Raw genomic sequence first — 17,325 nt, 5'->3', positions numbered from 1 at the left:
ATACAATTAAAAAAAATCTATTCCGAGTACCCAAGCTGCAATTCGAATTTTTGTCAAACGAAGCAGGTGTCGGTGAGCTTAGAACATGATTTTGCCGCCCCTTCTACTGTAAAAGTCGATGATTTTTAACCGGTTTTCCTAAAATTTGCCACTTGTACATTGCCCCTTAGTTCCGGCCCTGCTCTTCATTAATGCGATTAATATTGCAAATACCTCACCTATGTCTGATTATGAGGCACATTAGTCTTAGTCGTGCCATAACGACGACACTGCTTCGATTACAATATTTCGAGTAAAATTTTATCCTCAAAATATTGCATAGCACAGTGGTTCTCAAAGTGGGCGTCGCGGCTCCTTGGGGCATCACCAACCTGTCAGGAACGTCACGGTGAGCTGTTGATATTGATGTGTTTCTGTGCGTTACTCTTTAAATTATTCTGGGAAACGGCAAATGTTTGAGAACCACTGGCATAGCACAGTTTAGAAATGAATGCCTTAAACAGGGGTGTGAGACCCCCCCCCCCCAAAAAAAATAATTCTTTCCCATAAAACACAGGACGTATGTCCAGAGCGCTACTGTACTCCCGTCCCCTTCGACATATCATTCTGAGAGAATCAGACTTGCGCTGCCATTACACGTAGTAGGTAATGCAATAACCAGAGCATGACAAATTCCCAGGCACCAGGTCGCCATGACGACTAAAATTTATACGTGACCTTATAGGTGATTGCTAAACGAAGTCTGAGGATGACAAAATTTTCTGATTTCATTACATCTTTTAAAATGAGAAGCTATGAAGTTCCAGAAGAGTCGAAAAAATATTTAGGACCATGTTTATTGAGCAAAAACCGTGCTTGGCTCCTAAATTTGGCTGGCGCGTAAATATATTTTCGATTTGTCAAGCTCTGACAATAACTACCTCACTTCATATAAAAGCAATAAAGTTTCTTAAAGTAAATGCACTATGATGAAATTGACAACACTCATGTTATACATTGAATTTTCTTTTAATTTTTACTCGAAGGCAACATACCACGATTTGAAAAAAGGCTACATCAATATAATTTTAAAATTGATTAATAAAAAATTTCTATGCATGAAAAGACAATTTGAAATTCAATTTTCATTTCAAATGTAAATTTGCAAGTTTTGAAGGAATAAGTAAATAATGTGCAAAAATACATGATAAGTATTCTAATATCATGTTTTCAAAACATGTAATGAATAATTTCTCTTCAATTTTAAATAATTACATGCAATTTACAAATAACCATTTACAAAATCGTATCATACGTAAGAATTAATCTATCTTTTGTAAATATTTTTAAAAATCTTTTTACATGTCTTTTGCAATTTTTATAGAGTTTGGTTTTTATACAGTTCCATTCTCCCTCTTCAGTAGGAAAACCACAAGAGAAAAAAAATCCATCATTCAACATTTAGAAAATGGGTGCACAAACTCTGGTCCATTTACCAATCTGGCTAACTGAAGAGAATTCTTTCTGGCCCAAAAAATTCAAAATATTTCTCGAAAACATCAAAATCCAATATAAAATGTGAAGCTCAATGCAATATGTATTGTACATGAGATATTGATTAATAACACATATTTCTGGATCAATTGAAAGCAAATATGTTCAAATTGATTTCACTCACATTTTCCATCCAATATATTTGACCCTTCGAAAGGAAACTAGTTCTTATACAACCCGCAGAAATATTTCTGAACAAAAATTGCCCATTAACAGTAAAGTCTGTGCACCCATGATCTAGACATACTCTACAACATAATTTCCAAACAACTAGGCATTTCTTTACACTGAAATCATTCAATGTGACAGAGTACCATCACACTGGAATAATGTCCTCAAAGTTTGGCAGGAGAATTTGTCAAGAATAGAAAGGAACAATGAATAGAAACTTCATTTACACCAAGATAAATACAGATAACTGAGATGGTCATAATATTTAACATATTTGAGACAGCAGAAGTTGAGAAAGGATATGCCTTACATTTGGTGAAGTGCCAGTTTATAGAGGGCAACACCACAATTGAATATGTACATTGAAAAAAAAAACCCTAACCAGATAAAAAACATTTTCAGCATGTTATAAATTTAATTTCAACTTTTCAACTCATAAAAAAAGAATCATATTGTTGTGAAGAAATAATCCCTCAAAATAGTCTTGCAGGGTTGTATTCATCGAACCTTGCTCCAGGAGGGATAGCTCCTGGAGGAAGTCCAAAACGCTCATCATCATCATCATCATCAAAACCTGGCATTCGTGGACGTTGCCCTCGGCCCATCCGCGGTGGTAGGAAAATCATTCCTCCACCACGGCTCCCAGCTAGAGGATCTAAATCACCACGTCCATAAGCAGGAAAGGCGTGGCCCAAGATATTTTCATGGGAGAAAGCAGGCTGCTCTTGTTCAGGATGACGATAACTTTTCTTATCTGTTTTTTTCCCTTCCGATTCCTCAGCTTTTATCACAGTTTTGAACATTTCATTTTCAACCACTTTACATAACTGAGACAGATTTTTATAAGTTCCAGAAAACTGTTTGAATTCTTCATTTATGTAATCATCAATCTTAATTGTAGCTGCTGTTACTTTTCCATCATTCATCTCAAGAACATTCACAAGTAAACAGTCGGGAATAACAACTATCTTTACTATATATTTTTTCTGAGATTTGGAAGTATAGCACAGAGAGTAAACTTCTTGATTATTGTTCCACTCAGACGGTAACAATTCAGAGAGTTCAACTTGGCTTTCTGGCCAATCATTTCCTTTTCCTACACAGAAAATCTCTCTATTTAACAGTGCTACGTGCAAAGCTATCACTAAACAGTCTTCTCGACTTTTTACTTGATCTCGCATCAAAGCAAAGTGGGTTTCAAGACCTTTAAGCTCCATTGCTCCACCTCAGGTAACAACTCTGAAACCTAAATTGCCAGCTAATCTATAAAAGAAAAAAACATGGAACAAACAATAAATAACAGGTCAATCAAATCAAATTCAGTCAACTAAATGCTAGTTTTCCTATATTGGTTCATTGTACCATTTTAGAGTGAAGCAAGGCAGCGATAGTTTTCTTATTTCCAGTTTTTTTTTATGTCCCTCATTCATTTTCTTCATATTTAAGGCTGCAACTAAGGGGGAGCGGGCGGGTCTTGTGCTCCGTCACCGGACCAGAGCGGGTACAAATTTCACCCTTTAACCTCTCCTTAAACATTAGGCCTACGGGGACGCCAAAATGCGTATTTGCCCTGACTGACCTAGCATCTAGTTATGGCCCTGCTCATATTTAGTTATATATAAACATAAGGAATCAATCAAATATTATGCAAGTAGAATTTTAGTCATTCTGACCCCCCTTTTTCAGCAAAAGTAAGCAGAGCTCTGATCCTCTTGTTTGCAAAATTAAGTAGACTGGGCATCCTCTCATGTCCTATGTATAGAACTACTCTAGAGAAAAAGACTAGGTGAGAACTCGCTGCAATGCAGAGGCAAGCATCTCTACACTTGCATGAACATTATTTGTTGACATTTTTTCTGAATTGCGATTGATTAAGTATGATGCATCTTTAGCTTATTTATGTTTTGAGCATTGATATACTGCAGGGTTGATAGAAAACACAATTAAAAAAAATCAATTTTTTTATTTTTAACTTAAAATATTAACTTGCGAAGAATAAAACATTACCTAATTTTTATTATATTAACAGTTAAAAGTTTAAATATTGTGTCTTTGGAAATATGACTGAACAATATCAAATTCTAACATGTATTTTCTAAATATAGAAATAAGACTAACACTAATTCAATTTTTTAGACAATAATGATCATTTGATCATTTTTGTTGCACCACTGTCATTTTCTGCACACAAGAGCTAATTAGACTGGGACCTACAATTTATTGCCGATTCTGAAAGGCAGGCTTTTTTTTTATATTCATCGAGAGATTGGTGCCCTAACCCCTTGATGGGGGACTCCCTGCGGTAGCAATTTTTTGCTGCGGTCAAGTCGCTGTTTTTTTGTTGTACCCCTGTGTTAGGAAAGTTTTCTGACAAGGACAAACCGGGTATCGAACTCGTAACACCTTTAAACATCCTTTGGTATTTTAGGCAAGTATCTTATCGACCAGGCTACTGCGCCCCTTAGACAATAATGAGAACTCATAAATACTAAAATAAGTACATGGTCATACATGGAATAGACATTTATTCATATGAATAGAAGGAAAAATTAGTGTAAAATTTCTGCTTCATTGAGTGTCTTGAAAAGAAACAGAAGCTTAGCTGCTTTTTCATTCCCCAATCTGTTTCTTAAAACTGATTATTGAATACCTTGAACCATGCCATACGTGGGAAATACCCTTTCTACTGAAGCTGATGAGACAACAGCTCATGGGCGGAGATATGGGGGGGGGCATTGCCCCCCCAGCGTCAAAGGTGGAGTCGACTGATCTAATGTATATATGCATATATGAGTTGTCATCATCATCATCTTGCCCCCCCAGCAATAATGACCGTGCCCCCCCAGACTTCCAAGTCTATCTCCGCCTATGCAACAGTTCTAAAAATTTGTATGAGTGCCTTTCTATAATCCTCCTTTTTGAAAACAATTCAAATTTATTCCACCAACCAGGTCTGTCTCTCCACCTAAGTAGCATCTCCTCTTTTTTTTCCACTTTCATTTTTCTACTCTTACAAAAAGCAAAAAAAAAGGTATATTTAAATGTGCTTCAGGAAAATCAAAATCATGATTTGAATCAGTGATTTTTTCATAAAATCATGTAGTGTTTAAATCAGTTTAAAAAAATCATGCAGTTTAAATCAGGTTTTTAAAAAAAATTGTGTGGCTAATTTAAAAAACTCATGTGATTTAAATGTGATTTTCTTAAATAAAATCATTTGATTTAAATCACTACAACCCTGATATACTGTAACTTATAGATTTTTTGTGATTACTGGCAATTCATAAAAAAATGTGTCATTGATTAAAGATAATGGTTCTCAAAGTGTGCACCGCAGCTCCTAGGGATGTCACCAACCTTTGTCACATAACCCCCATTGCCTTCATCTAGTTCTGGGATTGCTGTAACCCACAGATAAAGCAATAAGTCATCAGCTGCTCATTTCAGTTTTAATAGTAATGGGAGAATTTGATTGTTCAATAATCTAATCACCCTTCTTAGTCAAAAAAATGATTCTAATTTCACATTTCACAATTGATAATGATCACTGATTTCCCACAGATGATCAATGTATCATTTGATGTGAGATAAATAAGTCCGGTTCACAAGAAATAGGCCTCTAAAATATACTTCATATACATTTAGTAACATCCTGCCAGCTAACTCAAAAATTTAACTTTTCCTACACTCATTGATAGTATAATGCTGTGGTCATCAAAATAAGGGCATTAGGCAATACCAGACCAGCGATTCCCTGACTGAGTTGAACTATTCTATTTGGTAGAACAGGCTTCTACGAAAATGATGGAGTGTTTGGGTCAAGATTGTGTCACTTACAGGTCACATATAAACGTATACAGGGGGGCTTGAGCTTACCTGCCACCTGGGTGCAAAGCCTCATGTGGCGACCCTGGCGGGAATCCAGTCTAGGCCCCTAGACAGGGTTCCAGTCTAGGGGGGACTTTGAGATAAACCTGATTTTTTTTTTTTGTTCAAGAATGAAGCCACACACCATTGTTTAGCATGCTAAATGTTTACCGACCATACGTCCTGCTTTTAAAGAAGATTTTTATACTTCTGGTTCCAGCATTATTTGATTGTTCTTAATAACGCCAGATAACTTAATCCTTAAAACAGCACTTATAATTTTTTACGCGATATATAACAAAGTTGATTTTTATCAAGAAATTTATTTCGAAGGTGTTTCTAGTGCTCCAGGGAATGAACAAATGAGAAGCCAAATTTTTTATTTGCCTTCATTTGATTGCTCTGGAAAAACACTAGGAGAGGGAACCAAAATGCACATTTGCCCCTTGTGATAGAGTATAGGAGCGGCTCTTAGGCTATGTGACCCATTGCCGCCACACGGGGGGTGCTAAATCCAAAGCATATGGGTGAAAAAGTTTCACTTGAAAAAAATCAAAGAAAATTATTTCTGTCCACTCTGGACGAGTGCCAAATCCTAGATGAAAGGACAAAAAACTAGATTGATTTTTTTGTTAGGAATTGTTCGGATAAGTTGAGGGAGGTGCGTGGCCCCAAAAGGGTGGGGCTGACAGGGATCCAGACCTAGGGCCCAGGTCTATTCTTATTTTTGGACACTATAAATTAACTGTCGAAAGCCGCCCTCCCATGAAAAACCTGGCTTAAGGGCCAGCAAAAGACTCCAGCCTAGGGGCCCTGATGCAGAAAATGTACAAAATAAGTCCCACATGAATAAAGATTGTCTTGAACCACCCCTGGTAGATTACATTCGTGTTTCTGGTATTATGATCCCAGGTCTTGTCTATTCCCTCAAGTTTCCTCAACATCTCCATTATTGAAGTATGGCCCCAATGCATGATGCCATGTGAATTTTTACTGTGTGAAACTTTTACAAATTTTGGAGTCTAACTAAAGTCTGCATTGCCACCCCTTACAACCTGCTGCCCAGGTTCACTGCACCCCTTGCACCCTCACTTAAGATGCCCCTGGAAGTATAGCTTAGATGAAGCTTGTGGAACATCGTGTTCATAATTATGAATCAAAACAAAGTAGTATCTGACAGGCTGAAAACACTCAACGTTTCATTGCATGTCAATGCAAGCAGAGGTTTCATAGAGAAACACCCGCCATCCTACCAGCAGGGATTCACAAATCAGAAGAAAATTTAGAAATAAAGAGAATGTTTTTATTTTAGTCTTTTTAGTCCTGCCATATATATTTAACTTAAATGTATACGGCAGGACTAAAAAAAGACTAAAATAAGAAGATTCTTCCCTGACAACTGCGGCCATTCCCAAGCGAGTTTCAAAACCAACTGTACCTTGTTGACGACCTTGACCAATTCCCCACACCATTCTGGGGAGCTGTTGATAAATAATGACTGGACAAGGCAGTTGAGGGTTGAAAACCTGTGAAACCACTGTCTTATAGGGAAGTTAATTTTGATAAATGAATAATTGGTCCTCAGAGCAGGAGATGAGACTTGGTTACCTCGCATCGCACAATTCATATTCTTTTTTAGAAGGATAAGCATAGGGGCAATGATGGTGTAAAAATCCGAGGAAACAATGATAATGATGTCAATCAATTCATATATATGCATATAGGCCTATATTAGATCAGTTGGTTGTCATTGACGTTGGGGGTATTGCTATTGCCTCCCCACAATGTCAACCATATCTCTGGCTATGCGTGAATGCTCAGTTGCTGATGAACTATTCTCGATTCATAGTCATTTTATCTGAAAGAAAGAATTACAATATTTTAACGTCTATAAGGAACCCCTTCTTGCCGAAAATAAGAGGGGTTTCTTATAAATGGATAATATTACAAATATATCTTTTCAACTTTTTTCCATATATTGAGCCGAAAAAATCTGGTGGGTTCCTTATGCTCGTTAAAATATGGTAAATAGTGTGACATGATATACTCAAATCTCATCTCATGGTTGGAGGACTATAATAGTCATTTTAAGGGTCTCAAAAAAGGTTTCTAGAACACCACAAGTTTCAAAGCCATCACTGCTCATGAAAAGCTTATCATTTCATAGAAGCAATTTTGAACTATAAATGAAAAATCACCAATGCTATCCAGCTCTCATGATACCATTTCTTAATTCATGATCTGATCACCAAATGATATTTTGGTATTGTAATCGCTTAAATTTCTAATATTTACAGGTTTATTCCAACAAAGAACATCAAGATGTCAGTTGTATGTCGAAATTTCCTAGAAAATGCTTGGAAAAAAAATTTATGTTCGAACTGTTATAAACCTTTCGGCGATCACGAAATCGAATACAACACCATCCATACCAACGGAAAAAACTCACAAAATGAAAATAAAATCGATAATAACATTATAGGAAAAGAAATAAACAAAAATGTAGATTTCCCTAATGAAGGATCTAAAATGGAATCTACTACGTCTCTGGCCCGGACCACATGGAAAAGTTTAATTGCGCAACGCAATGAAAGAAATTTACAACCATTTACTTTGGAGAGAGGATTTCATGGTCAATTACTCACCGTAAATAAAGCTACTAATAGTTCAATTGAACAAAACTCGAAGCACCCACCATCAACAAAAACTTCAACACATAAACAACAAACACGGCCCGACCAAATTTGCGCTGTCACGTTCTTCACAGATAAAAACAAAAGACAGGATGACTCAGTGCTGCCATCTAGAGAGTCGGAAAAACAACTAAAACTGAAAATACAATCGGAAAATGAAACTTGTTCGATTTCCGACACGGTGATTTCAAAACAGCCATTAATTAACGGAATATTAAAGAATGGACGTTCGAACGAGACCAAGTCCAGTGTGGGATTTAAAGAAGAAGAACCTATTGTTATTGGTTATGGTGGTAGAGACTTTACCAGTGAAGAGTTGGAATGGGAAATCGCGTCTTCCGATAGCGAAGGTGGAGTTTCGATACCCGACGAAACTGAAGAAGACAGAGCTTTTACAAAAATAACTAAAGAAAACACGGAATTCAACTCAAACACTAAGAATTTACTACAAGATGAAAAAATTGAAACTTTTCACAATTCAACCGAGATCACTAGGACAGAAGTAAAAGAAAAAATCGATAATAGTGAAATTAATGACAAAAAGAACTCGCTAAATTCTAAGGATAAGAAATTCAATAAAAATACAAAACCTTCAGTCGTCAATCGTAGTAATAAAAAAATTAGTTCGAATTATAAAACTTCATTCCAAAATAAAACGAATAATAAAAATAATAATGATTCCGCAAATGAAAGTAAAATTTCTGAAACTATAAATGTGGAGACTGAAGTAAAGGTAGATGAAACTTCAAAGAGTCAAACAATCGTAGGTGATGCATCAACGAGCATCACGACGGCTACAAATAAAATATTGCGAGTTGTAGATGTAGTCGTAGGTGAAAGAACACCTACGGTTGACGTCAGGGAAACGTCACTCACGAATCATAGCGCTAGTGTCGTGAATACACGCGAACTTTCAATGGCGGTGGTTAAAAATAGTTGTAACAAAAAAAGTAACCAAAAGAAATGTACAGATGTCGTCGTTGCTACGAAACGAGATGCGGTCTTCACTGATGATTTCGAAAGTGAAAAAGATAGAGGTTTACGCAGTCTGAATAACAACGAGCCGTCTCACGAAGCTATCAATATTGCACTAGCTGACAGACATTGCATGGAATATGACAATGAGGATTATCAAATTCTAAAACCAGTGAAAGATCTCCTGGAAGATTTGTCACAGTTTAATAATATTGAATGTCATAAAACATGTAATAATTTTCCGGCTGAAGATGTTCCGAGATTAAAACCATCGAGTATTGATGATTCGGCACAACCGGAAGGAACCTGTACGAACACGGGAAAATCGGAGACATCGGATCAAAATGCAGAGAAACTTTATTCGGGAACCTTCGAACCTAGAACCTCATTTCTACATGGAGTTAATCGAGAGGAATGCAAAGTTAAGGAATCAAAGCCCAGTGCAATTTATTATCCTGGTTCGGACAGTTTTGCGAAACGCTGTAGTTCGTGTTCGTCCTATTCATCTGATGAGTCAAATGTGATCGCATGTGATTACAAGAGTACTATGTGCAACAGTGGTGAAACATACGCCCAAAATGCTGATCCTGATAAGTTTTCCGAACAGTCTGAATCCGATGGAGTGTCGCAAACCACCTTAGTTTCAAACACGTGCGAATCTGACTGTACAAAATCCTCAACGACCACCGAAACTGACTTGCCAGACAGGCTCCAAATGTCAAGTATTACATTCATATCATCCGATGGGGATCCTGATTACTGTGAAACTCGCGCTATCGAGACTGGTGAAAGAATAGACGTGAATGATTCCAGCGAAAAATATTATTCGTTACCTGGAAGTACTGAGGATAATGGTAACATTAATCAATCGAATCATTACGCGGAAGTTAATATCTATCAAGAAGTTGGCTGCAAAACCTTCGAATGTATGTATAATGAGTCAATCACAAACGAAAACTGTATTGCAAGTGATTTAACATTTTCATCTCTCAGCGAAGAACCTATTCGTTGCTGTGGTAATGGTGGGAATTTCAAACGCCAAGCTCCATCACCACCAAAATCTTTACCAGAAGATTCATTTACAAGCGGAAATTCTTTAGACAATGATCGCAATGCTAGGTCTCTGCAAGAATGCCACATAATTTCTTCCGCCTCTTCAACGACTTCATCAACTTCACAAGACGATCCCAGTTTCGGAAGTTGGAGTTTACACGGAGATGGCAATCGAAAATCATCGAAATGGAAGAATTCTTTTCTTCTCAGTCAATATTCCAAATGCAAAATGTTAGCCATGAATTGTAATGAAGATCGTTTCAAATCTCGGAAGAAATTCTCGCTGAAGAAATTGCTCAAAATCGGCAAAGATTCTGAATTCCCTGTCGGTGTCGGTAATAATGAGAACAATCCAAAAGCTTGGAAGTACAATGACAACTTCGATAAACCGAGAGCAAAACTGGAAATAATACATCCGATGGATCTTGAAAATAAGACTGTCACTGTTAATCCGGGATTTTATCCAATTCGATATAATTCTACTGGTTCTTTCACTAGCGGAATAGAAGTTGTATCTATCAGGCATAGCTTATCCAGTGATTATGGCAGCTACTATTCTGATGCTGCATCGACGGCTGACTCCCAAACGGATCAAAATTCACAGTGTCAAGTCTCTGGATGTAGTGAAGTTACAAGCACGGTAAGTTTTATATTCACTATCCAACTTTATTTGTGAAATGCAATTTGTGAACGCAGTTCTTTCCTATTCTACCTTCTCATTGAGACGCTATATCTATCATACGATTACCCTATAGGGAAATGATTTTTTTAACCCTTTCAGTACCACATTATATATGATAAAATGAAATAATTATCATGTAAATTTTTTGGTTGGTCGTTATAGTTCTGACTAAGCCCTAGAAATTGAAAAAAAAAAGTTTTTCTGTTTCTAAAAACTAGTTAGTATACAGTGGAATTGATTGACGGTATTTTATAAAGAACCGTCAGCACTGTACGCTTACAATAAAGATAAAAAATTCAAATATGTTGAATAAAACGGTTTAGGAACCACATAATATTCATTTAACCACAAGAAAACCATAATTTGTTTCATTTTACGCTTGTTAGGGGACAATTTGTGGGGGTGTAGTATACAAAAGTGCAATGCAGTAAATCCAAGGATGATGACCCTTCCCGCTATCCATACGGAAGCTTTCAACGAATGACTGATGCGAAGATGAATTCAGGAAAGAAAGAAAATACAACTGAAAATTCATTCATGTACGGACCCGTTCAGCTCACACGAGCTCTAAGGAAAGATTGCGATTCGTTGCTTTTGTAGTCTAGTGGTCTAGGGCGCTCACCCGGTGAGCGAGAGGACGTATGTTCGATTCCCCGCGAGGGCAGTCGAGTTTTCTTTCTTTCCTGAATTCATCCTCGCATCAACTAGCTAGCTGTTTAAAATCTTCGTAATGCAGTAAACTCTTTTACAGGAGTGAAACATCTAATTGAATTTTATTAATTTATCTACTTTTTAATTATAATTTTTTTGATCGCTAATAAATGCCAATGGGGGTACTCAGGGTCCCAACTAAGAGGGAGCAGGCGGGTCTGGTGCCCCAGGCGCTGGACCAGAAGGGGCGCCCGAATTCATTTTTTAACCACTTCTTCTACATGCAATGTGCGCCAAATTTCCGGCTTGTCCCAGGTGACAAAGTATCTAGTTGCGGCCCTGGTAGTACTAACAAATTGGATTTGGAAAATATATCAAGGACAGTATAAATCTGGTGGTGCTCTATGATGGTGGCTTGTCTCCCGATACAACGATAATCCCTATTACAGATTATTTTTAGGATTTTCTTTTAGTCCACAGAGTATCCTTATATCGAGATTTCATTTATTGGTTCTAAAAATAAAAATAAAAAACATTGAAATTGTAATTGAATTTGAGCTTACCATTGTTTACATACAATCTACACCTCACAATGTACTACTGACTGGCACTTATACCAATACAAAAGCCACAACAGGCAAATTGTCCAACAAGGCGGCTGAAAAATTATGCCCATAAAAAATATAGATGTCAAATATTACCAAAATACTCAATATAAAAGCATATATCACCAAAAAAAATTATTAATATTTAATACACTGCCCATAAAAAAGATTATGGTTGCCTTATCTAAGTATGCATAGCTTCTCGATTTATACAGTCGAATCCGGTTTTAACGAATACCGTTATAGCGAAAATCTCGTTTTAACGCGAACATTTTTTAAATTCCCCAAATAATTGCATAGGAACAATACTAGGTAACCTGGAATTCCTTTATAACGAAATTTCGTTTTAACGAAGTGACTGCTCCGGTCTCTTGGCATTCGTTATAACGGGATTCGACTGTACCACTATATCTATCGTACTTCTTTTTAAACGTATCAAGACACACACCATAACCTAGAAGTGTCCCTTACCAATCGATATTGCCGTCTTCTTGTCAAAGCAGTCGATTGATGGCTTACTAATAATTCATAGTTCATCCTATCCATCCCATTGAAAATTTCGAACACTTCTATAATATTCCCCCGACATCCGCGTTCCTCCAGTGTAAACATATTCAAGAAATCAAGTCTTTCTTCATAGCTCAGGCTTTGTGTGCCAACAAGAGCTCTTCTCTCACTCCCTCGACCAAGTCTATGTCCCTCTGTAGGTACGGTATCTCCAAAACCTAACGGCATACTCCAGCGCAAGACGAACTAAGAATCGGAAAAACGGAAGAATGACTTTAGGAAAACGCGGAGACCTTTTTAATAATGAAACAGCGCATTCTATTCGATTTTTGACCACCGCTGAACGATGTTCAGAAAACCTAGGCCGGTCGTCAATGAGAATTCCTAAATCGGTTAACACTATTTGCATCCGGGATAGTAATACCATTGAACTCGTAAGTGATATAATAAAAGTGATACTTATACATAGTGTCCCGCAATCGACAGACGGTTTTCAATATGGGATAGCGAGAAAACAGTAGCAGATATTAAAGTCATTCTTGCGGAATATACATATGCGAAGAGTCAAGAATCTCAGCTACGTCATTCATGTTGCAAGGGGTTGTATAGTTATTAAAACAAAAAAAAAATTAACTTTTTATATGGACACTCAAAACCTTGGTGTCCAAAACCCTAATTAGACAGTTGTTGTTCTGTCTCTCCTGATGCCATCAAAATATTTTCCACGTTTCTAAGGGCAATATTCGCAGAGATATATGAATTCAAAAATCGGAGAAAAGTTGGGAAAGAAGCGTTGTTCTTAAGTTTCTGTTGTGCTTTACCAACTTTCCTCCGATTTTCGTATTCAAACATCTGCAAATATCGCACTTAGAAATGTAAATTTTTTTTTTGTAGCATCAAGAGAGGGCAACAATTGTATAACTGGGTTTTGGGACACACGGTGTCCATATGAAAAGTTAATTTTTTTATTTTAATAACTATACACCCCCCCCCCTAAATACAACCCCTTAACTATACAATCCCAACATGAATGCTGTAGCTAAAATTCCTGACTTGGCACATTTATATTCCGCAAGAATGACTTTAAGGTATCTGTCATCGTTTTCTTATTATCCCATATTGAAAACCGTCAGTCGATGTGGGACACTGTAAGTACCAGTCACAAATTTGGTTGATATTTGAAGCATAGGTATTATTTCATAAAAATGGTGACATGTGACTGAAATATGAATCAACAATGAGTAAGGAAGGAAATCTTATGCATTTCACCTTAACTATTTCCTTAGTATTATGCCTGTACAAAGTTGCAACTATAACCGCTTACAATGATAACCACCAAAGTGAATTTTTTTTCATAAATCTTCATAAAATTAAAAAAAAACTAGTTGTCCCACACTTTTGACGTGATCTGGTAATTGTAAAGTAGTTATACAGCTTTCATACTTCGAAATCCCAACTCCCAACAACGTATGTAAGGGTTGTTATGCTCGTTAAAGTGTTAAAAGTTGGTGGTACTTTAAAGTACCACCTACAGAACTGAAAGAGTTAAACTTATCAATTAAATCTTAATTTTATTATAAAAAAAAATAATTGAAACGACAGCTAATGTATTTTTAGAATAGACTTACGTAGTATGCGATATGGTGAATGTACTTTTTTGGTTTGATTTTTTTCGTTAATAGAAATCATACTCAGGAAAAGAAACGCGATGTTTGGAGCATCAACATTCCAAAGGTTCAATATCTCCAACTCCTTCGAGATGCTCTGCATCATCGCAAAGGAGCATCAAATCCTCCTCTGAAAACGTCATTGTCTCGACCAAGCCTTCAAAACCACCACCACCTCCAAGAGCGCATTCTCTGCTGTCAGCTGTTAACATGGTAAGACACGGGTACATTCTCTTAGAAAAAAAAGGGGGGGGGGGTTATTTGTAAGGGTTTTATTTTTGGTGATAAGAAATGTGAGGGTTGCGGAAGATTCATCTTAAGTTGGGGTTTTAGATGAAAAAAAGAAATGAATAAGAGTGCATTGATTTATAACGGGACACATTTTTCTCGACGAGTTGCTCATTTGAAAGGTAGATTTCATGACGTTATTGCACATATAAAGGAACTTTTTTCTGCTCTAAACTCAGCTTTTTTGCTCTATTGAACATGAGTCGAAACATTTTTTTACAAATTGTTTCAATCTTCAACACATGATGTTACTAAAATAACTCTAAACTTTCAGTACAATAAAAAAACTTCTAGTTGAAGAGTACAAGGATCGTTTGCACAGTATTTGCAACAACCTCGTCGTGCGTTAGTCTTGGCTGCAGACACTCTGGTGAGATATGCCAACGAAGCTAGAGATCATGTGACTTTATTCGTCCGATCCTCGTGCATGGCCAACTCGATGTGTTTGGTCATGTGACACCAAGGGCGTAGCCAGGGGGGGGGGACTTGGGGGTCTGGTCCCCCCCCCCCGAAATGTGAGAAAATGACCGAAAAAAAGGGAAAAAGATGGCCAAATCCATTGTTCTGTCACTTTGGTCCCCCCCCCGAAATGAAAGTGGTCCCCCCCCCCGAACGAAATTTCTGGCTACGCCCCTGTGTGACACATTCTGTCTGAAAAACACTAGTTGGTCTGACGCGCCGAGGATGAACGTAGGGAATAGGCAATAGGTTACGTTTACTCGGGTTTAAAGTGTGCTTCCTGCTGTTACGTGTGGCAATTTATCGCCAAACACCAGGGTTCCAAATACGGGAAAATACGGGACATAGCCAATTATTGCCAAAATGACGCCACAATTAAACTAAGTCGCCAAATACTGCTGAAATTACGGAAAAGTCAAAATGGTGGGAAATGAAGCATCACTGCAAATTGCAGTGCATTGAAATGAATTTCACGAAAAAAACGTTCACCAAGACAAATGTGGGAGATTGATATTCTTATTTATAGTTGTAATTATCATCAGCAGCGTCGGAGCCGGAGATGCAGTGGGTGCTCGAGCACCCACAGTATTTTGTAGCATCAGTCTGAGAACCCCCAAAATTAATTCAGAAATAAAAATCTCTTTTTTATGATCAATTCGAGCACCCATATGTTTTAAACACTTCCGACGCTTTTTATTATCATAATATAATTTATGAGTTTAATGTAATCTCTTTATCAGCAATATCTCAACGAATTATTTATCTAAATGTGTCACAGAAAAAATGTTTTTATGATAAAGAAAAGTTTTATTGATTGGAGTCGTATAAAAATTTGAAATTAATATTTGCCCTAATTATTATATTTTCCGGAGGTGTCCCCATCACAACGGAATTTTCCCCTTTTGTGCTGATATATTGGTTTTTTTTTCATATTTTTCTTGGATTTCAGAACCAATCGCAGAATTTTTATTCCTTTCGGACACTTTTCGTGAGACATCTCATATACAGCCACTGTTATATACTAATAAAAGCTTGTAAATTCTCATTCAATAGGCAAAGGAGAAAGAGTTTACATTGGTAAAAGACGATACTGAACCAGAAGAAAAATTAGAACAAGATGTTTCACAAGATGAACCGAAAAAAATTGAAGTTTGTCTTCAGAAACCCCAGGTGCCAAAGCGATTATACAGAGCAGCCACTAACTTGAAACTTGATTGCGGTGGCAATGACCGAACAAGTGAGTTTATTCCGCTAATTCAATACTGTAGTCGAATATTGAATGACATTTTCATTGTTGCGATATCATCAGCATTATATAACAATATATCCTATCCGATTATTTTTCTGGATAATCCAAAATGAATATGATCCTACGTCAAGAAACTAAATGGCGATCATATGTGTCTCGCTGTCAGCAGTGCTGCCTTAACGCATGGGTTTACCCGGGCACAGCACGGGGGCCTCAAGAGAAGAGGGGCCTCAGAAAAATGAAAAGTAGTTGCATTTTTCGAGAATTTGTCGAGTAGGGCTTCAGAAAAATCCCTTGGCCTGGGGGCTCATGATGCTCTTAAGAGGCCCTGACTGTCAGTGCCAATATACGAGTAACGCAAGATATAAGGGTGTCCCCGCAGTTTACACAGCGGATATCTCTGTAACCGTTGACTTTAGAAACATACTTTCAATTATCAAAAGTTTTCAAATGACGTACAGTTACGTAAAAATCTCAAGTTGGTTTGAGGGGTCGTATACATAAAAAATTAAGAAATTAACTTTTTGTACAGTTCTCGTGTGCTCAAAAACCCAATTAGAAATTTGTCCTGTCTTTTCTGAGGCCAACAAAAAATCCATGTTTTAAGTGAATCATTCGCTGAGATATTCGAGTTCAAAAACCGGAGCAAAGTTATGAAAGAACAGCATAAAGTAAACTAACGGACAAGCTTTCATCTCATGCTATTCTTTCCCACCTTTTCTCTGATTTTTAAATTCAAATATCTCAGTGAATATTGCACTTAGAAACGTGGAACTTGTTTGCATGGCCTCAAAAGAGACAGGGCAACAACTTTTTAATTGGGTTTTTGAGCACACGGGGACTGTATAAATAGTTATTATTATTATTTTTTTGGATATGACTCTTCTCACAAATTGAGATTTTAAGTAATTGAACAGTTCCATTT

At 37.0% G+C, this 17,325-nt stretch overlaps 2 protein-coding genes across 3 annotated transcripts in view; one reads left to right on the top strand and one right to left on the bottom strand.

The window, feature by feature from the left end:
• LOC149072175 (uncharacterized) overlaps positions 1 to 17,325 on the top strand; it is a 35,023-nt gene that overhangs the window by 8,057 nt on the left and 9,641 nt on the right. Inside the window, exons 2-4 of the mRNA XM_089247152.1 lie at positions 7,869 to 10,932; positions 14,420 to 14,617; positions 16,205 to 16,388. Of these exons, the coding sequence (XP_089103278.1) occupies positions 7,894 to 10,932; positions 14,420 to 14,617; positions 16,205 to 16,388 (3,421 nt within the window). The 5' untranslated portion in view covers positions 7,869 to 7,893. The remainder of the gene's footprint in view (positions 1 to 7,868; positions 10,933 to 14,419; positions 14,618 to 16,204; positions 16,389 to 17,325) is intronic.
• LOC149072176 (proteasome inhibitor PI31 subunit-like) lies at positions 998 to 8,985 on the bottom strand. 2 transcript variants are annotated; one of them, XM_089247154.1, is made up of 2 exons: positions 8,855 to 8,985; positions 998 to 2,967 (listed from the first exon to the last, which is right to left on the bottom strand). In XM_089247154.1, the coding sequence occupies exon 2, from the start codon at positions 2,919 to 2,921 to the stop codon at positions 2,178 to 2,180; it is 744 nt and encodes a 247-aa protein (XP_089103280.1). In that variant the 5' UTR covers positions 2,922 to 2,967; positions 8,855 to 8,985; the 3' UTR covers positions 998 to 2,177. The 2 variants fall into 2 exon arrangements, with proteins under 2 accessions (XP_089103280.1, XP_089103279.1); XM_089247153.1 differs by lacking the exon at positions 8,855 to 8,985 and adding an exon at positions 8,217 to 8,332.

The sequence above is a fragment of the Pholcus phalangioides genome, unplaced genomic scaffold (genome assembly GCF_987345545.1).
Source record: "Pholcus phalangioides strain wild (caught in Gottingen) unplaced genomic scaffold, Ppha-v1.0 ptg000017l_1, whole genome shotgun sequence".
NCBI lineage: Eukaryota > Metazoa > Arthropoda > Arachnida > Araneae > Pholcidae > Pholcus > Pholcus phalangioides.
The sequence above is the reverse complement of the archived record's forward strand: the minus strand, read 5'-3'. Positions and strand labels throughout refer to the sequence as shown.